We start from the raw sequence: 4,370 nt of genomic DNA, 5'->3' as shown, positions 1-4,370 counted from the left end.
CTTGGAGTTAGGTTGGAACAGCTACAGACGATGCAAACACCACAAACACTGATTTCACGGGACCCAGTTCTTCAGTCACATGAGTGCTTGCACCGAGCAGCCAGACAGGAGCAAGTGTTAAGTACCTGGAGTAAACAGGAAAGGAGAAGGCTGCAGCTTATCTAATAGCCTAGCATTAAACAACGTTCCCCACCTCCTTCGGGTTCAGGCCTTCAAGACCCTTATTTACTCTTTTACAAATTTTAAAAATTTTCAGAGCGTGCTCCAACAACAGAAACCAGTGTGCATGGCAGAGAAAGTTTGCGTGTGAGCAGTGAGACCTCAAAAGTGCCATGCCCACTGTTTTTTGTTCTGACTGGACCACCACTGGCATGGATACCACTGACATCACACTTCATGTTTTCCCAAGGTCAAGGGCAAATGAATCCAGGTGCAACTCGAAGATCAAAGCTCTATGTGTAACTGGACTCATTAACAAGACCCTCAAAACAATCCCCGGGGCAGCTCTTACGAAAGCTTTTTCTATACAGCAAGACTTTGTCACACGTTATTGAACACCCTTAAAAACAGTCTACTGTGATGCATGGAAAAACTTCTCAGCCCAAGAACAAACTTTCAGAAACGAGGTACTTGTGTTATGCTTAGGAAAATGAGCAAACATTAATCATTTTGTAAAAGTAAGAGGCTTTATTTATTTTAATACTGTATTTGATTTTAGAATTTCAAGCACTTAAGATCAGAAAACCAAACTGAACTTTGCTTTCCTCAATACACCTATATTCAGCATTAATTCTTAAAGGAAACCAGAAACGTCTTTCATTATCTAGTTACTGCTGATAGCCTTTTCAGCTGCCAATCCTTGTTTGGGTTTTGAGTAATCCCAAGGTCTCCTGTTCTCCGTATACCCATAGAGCTTCCGCAGCGCCACACGGGCGGCTTCTTCCTCTGCAGCCAGCAGCGTTTCGCCAGGACCTTCAGCTATAATCTTCTTATCGCTTGGGGAAAAAGAAGGAAAACATTTTCATCATGAAATCCTGAGCACTGCTGTGCATCACGAATGAGGCCTGCTAGATGCTTTTTTCCTCCAGTGTCTGGATACTGACGGTAATTTCTACACAGACACAAATGTAAGTATTTCCGTCCATCTTTCCTGCCAAGATAAGTTATTCTATGTTCAGCAACGGAAACTCCCATCAGAAATGCATCCCTCTCCTGGAAGAACACTACTCTTAATTTAGATTCCTAAGGTATCACTGATTCTTTACAGTGTTCAATTTGTCAGACCCTTGCACAAATAGGAAAATTCATTACTCTGGTTAGCTAAACCAAAGTGAAAAGACCAAAGTCTTTCCTCCTCCCCTGGTAAAAAAAAAAAAAAAAAAAGGCATTTTAAAACTTCTTTGAAAGGATCCACGGAGAAGTTCTTTGTTTAATCTCAGCTCTGTTTGTTCGATATCCAGTGGCACTGGATGTTTGTGAAGGGACACCAAGGATTCCAGAAAAAGAATGATCACAGTTTCTTTCTCTTATACAAGATAACAAATCTTAGAAGGCGTATGGCAAACCGAAGCGTGATAGGTCAGAGCAAGTTAAGGCCATCCTCCCCTGTGGTTATCTGCAGCTCGCTTAGCAAATCCACAATGACAGGGGTTTTGGTGGAAGCGGATCCTGTTCTGCTCCAGAGGAGCAATGTTACCTCTTGGCAAGTGACCAGGACAGGCACTGACCACGCCGGAGACAAGCGCACCAGGGATGACTGACACTTCCTAAGCCTTGTTTGTGTACAGACACTCCTCTTGCCCAGTTAACGACGCCTGTGATTTGGAAACTAAAAAGCTTCTCTGCAATATGAAATGTCTCTCCCCAATCCCACCTCCCCCGAGGTCTGTGTCTCTCTACCCTTCCCCTAAGCCCTGGACACAATTGTGGTCCCTCCAGAGCCATTCAGTTATGGCACCTGCAAAGGTCCTTTGTCAGGTCACCCAGAACATACAGCCAGCCTCTTCCATGCGCCTGATTTAGACTTCGAAGCCCTTTAGTCAGAGATGTCTGTTTATGCACCATTAAGCTGTTGCCAAGGCTTAAATGGCTGATTTTACATGGAAGTGACTGTAAGGTTTCTTTTCTGTATTAACTTGCCGAAAGAGCACGAGTAGCAAAGACCATCCTTCCCTCCCCCCCCCCTTAAACCCGCTTAACTTTGAATTAAAATTGTACTAACCAGTACAACCCAACAAAGTACAGCGGCAGAACCGTGCTGACTCCCAGCTGCCTGGTAATTCTGGGTTCTGGAGCAGAGATATTCCTCTTGGTCAGTTCTTCCACTAGTAAGCCCATGGGATTTACAACCTTCCAGATCTCAAACAGGTCTTTTCCAATCAGTTGAGGAATAAAAAAATCCTAAATAAAAATATTTAGAAGTTACAATTAATGGGAAAGGTAACGAAGGCTCTGGCTGCTGGTATCTGCTAAAGAACTACAGTTTGAAGAGGCATGAATACAGTTGACAATGAACTGCTGGCATGAATGACAGCGCTGCCCAGAGCTCCAGCAGAGCTATCCGGTGTCGCTACGCTCTGCTGCTCCGGTTCTGATTTCGCCACTGACGGGACGCGTGCCTTGGGCAAAGTCAACTGCCCAGACATAAAGAAGGACCAGCCCCAGCCCGAGAGAGGGGTTATCCAGCGCCTAAGCACAGCTCCGAGCACGTGGTCGCAACTCCATGCTGCGTCCAAGCAAGGAGTGGCACATCCGAAGGGTTCTGCGAACAGGTTGAAGGGAACATGCAAACCCACGGGGCTTTCAACAGGCAAGAGAGTGATCCCAATAGGTAACTGCCACTTGCTCTTACAGATACCTCCGAATGGTCCCGTGCCAGAAATGAGGTTTTAACAAACATCTCTGCATTGTAAAACTAGGAATAAGTGAAAAGGAAGTAGCTGCTGAAAGGACACTGTTACAAAAGCAACAGATACTTCCAGTATCTGAAGGGGCTACAAGGGTGCTGGGAGAGGACTTTTTACAAGAACCTGTAGTGACAGGACAAGGGGTAACGGGTACAAATTGAAAACAGGGAGGTTTAGATTAGATATCGGGAAGAAATTCTTCACAGAGAGGGTGGTGAGGCACTGGGACAGGTTGCCCAGAGAAGCTGTGGATGCCCCATCCCTGGAAGTGTCCAAGGCCAGGCTGGATGAGGCTTGGAGCAACCTGGTCTAGTGGAAGGTGTCCCTGCCCATGGCAGGGGGGTTGGAACTGGATGATCTTTGAGGTCCCTTCCAACCCAAACCATTCTATGATTCCATTCTATAAAAATGTCCAATTAAAATGCAGTGTACCAGATCTCTTTAGGTGCTTGCACTCCTGCATGCAAAACCTGTGATCTCAGCCCCTGCTTTACATAAAATGTTGTTGGGGTTTCTGTTGTTAACGATACGTGTGACCTTACATGGAACAGTTTCATTATTTGGCAGTATAGTGCATGGAACGTAACACCTTCCCTTAGCAAATGTCAGCCAATACGAAAATATCACCATCAGAAACCAGAAGTATGTAATTTTATGTACTTGACTAGCCTGTGCTTCTTAAAGAAAAAAAAAAACACCAACCAAAAAAACCCCACAACCCCCCACCCAACAGATCTCACTGCTGGACTGTCCCGTTACAGGTGGTGCCGAGCTCTGCCAGTCGCCCCGTACCTCTGGGCACCGCGGCGCAAGGCAGCCTTCCGTTCCGGCTCTGCCTTCTGTCCCGGCACGGCCGAGCCCCGCGGACGCTACTGCTGTCAGAACCGAACCGCACGGGGAGCGATGCCTTACCCGGACAAAGATGCCCGTTTGCTCGGGCCCGCTGCTGTGCAGCAGGGCTCCTATCACAGCGAAGAACGTCCTCTGCAGCACGTCTGGCGGGACGGGAAACTCTCTGCAAAGCGTCAGGTCCTGCACAGCCAGGTTTTGAGCCACGTAAGAAACGAGCTCCTGGCTGGTCAGAAAATCAACGAGCGCTCCTCTCCCCTGGGCAGGCAAATGGGGGTAGGCACCTTCCAAGCGCTGCGCCAGGTAGGCACGGGAAAACCCCAGCCCTCCTTCCGCCAGTCTGCTGTTCTCCTGGAGGCTGAGCGCAACCGCTTCCTTGTCCAGCCCAAGATTCCGGCGTCTCTCCTCTTCGCTTTCAATGTAACACGGGTTAACGAACGCAGTCTTCAGAAGATCCAAAGAAAAATTTTCGTGCAGCCGGTGGCTGAAAGCTTGTATCTCTGCGTGGTAATCCCAGTTGGGCTTCTCCGACCTAGGGAGCGGGAGGAGAGAGCGCACTGAGCGGCGGAGCAAGGCTACCCGCGCTGCCTCGGCCGGCCCAAGGGGACTGAAACC

The 4,370-nt window shown here is 47.9% G+C and overlaps 1 protein-coding gene across 1 annotated transcript; it reads right to left on the bottom strand.

Moving 5' to 3' along the window:
* Positions 1-823: 823 nt before the first annotated feature.
* Positions 824-4,312, bottom strand: MRPL44 (mitochondrial ribosomal protein L44; the record flags this gene model as incomplete). Its single annotated transcript, XM_010155949.1, has 3 exons — positions 824-995; positions 2,222-2,400; positions 3,819-4,312. Coding segments are annotated over 3 exons (845 nt in total), but the record flags the coding sequence as incomplete, so codon positions are not given.
* Between the last annotated feature and the right edge of the window lie 58 nt (positions 4,313-4,370).

This window comes from Eurypyga helias, unplaced genomic scaffold, assembly GCF_000690775.1.
Source record: "Eurypyga helias isolate BGI_N326 unplaced genomic scaffold, ASM69077v1 Scaffold43187, whole genome shotgun sequence".
Lineage (NCBI taxonomy): Eukaryota > Metazoa > Chordata > Aves > Eurypygiformes > Eurypygidae > Eurypyga > Eurypyga helias.
The sequence above is the reverse complement of the archived record's forward strand: the minus strand, read 5'-3'. Positions and strand labels throughout refer to the sequence as shown.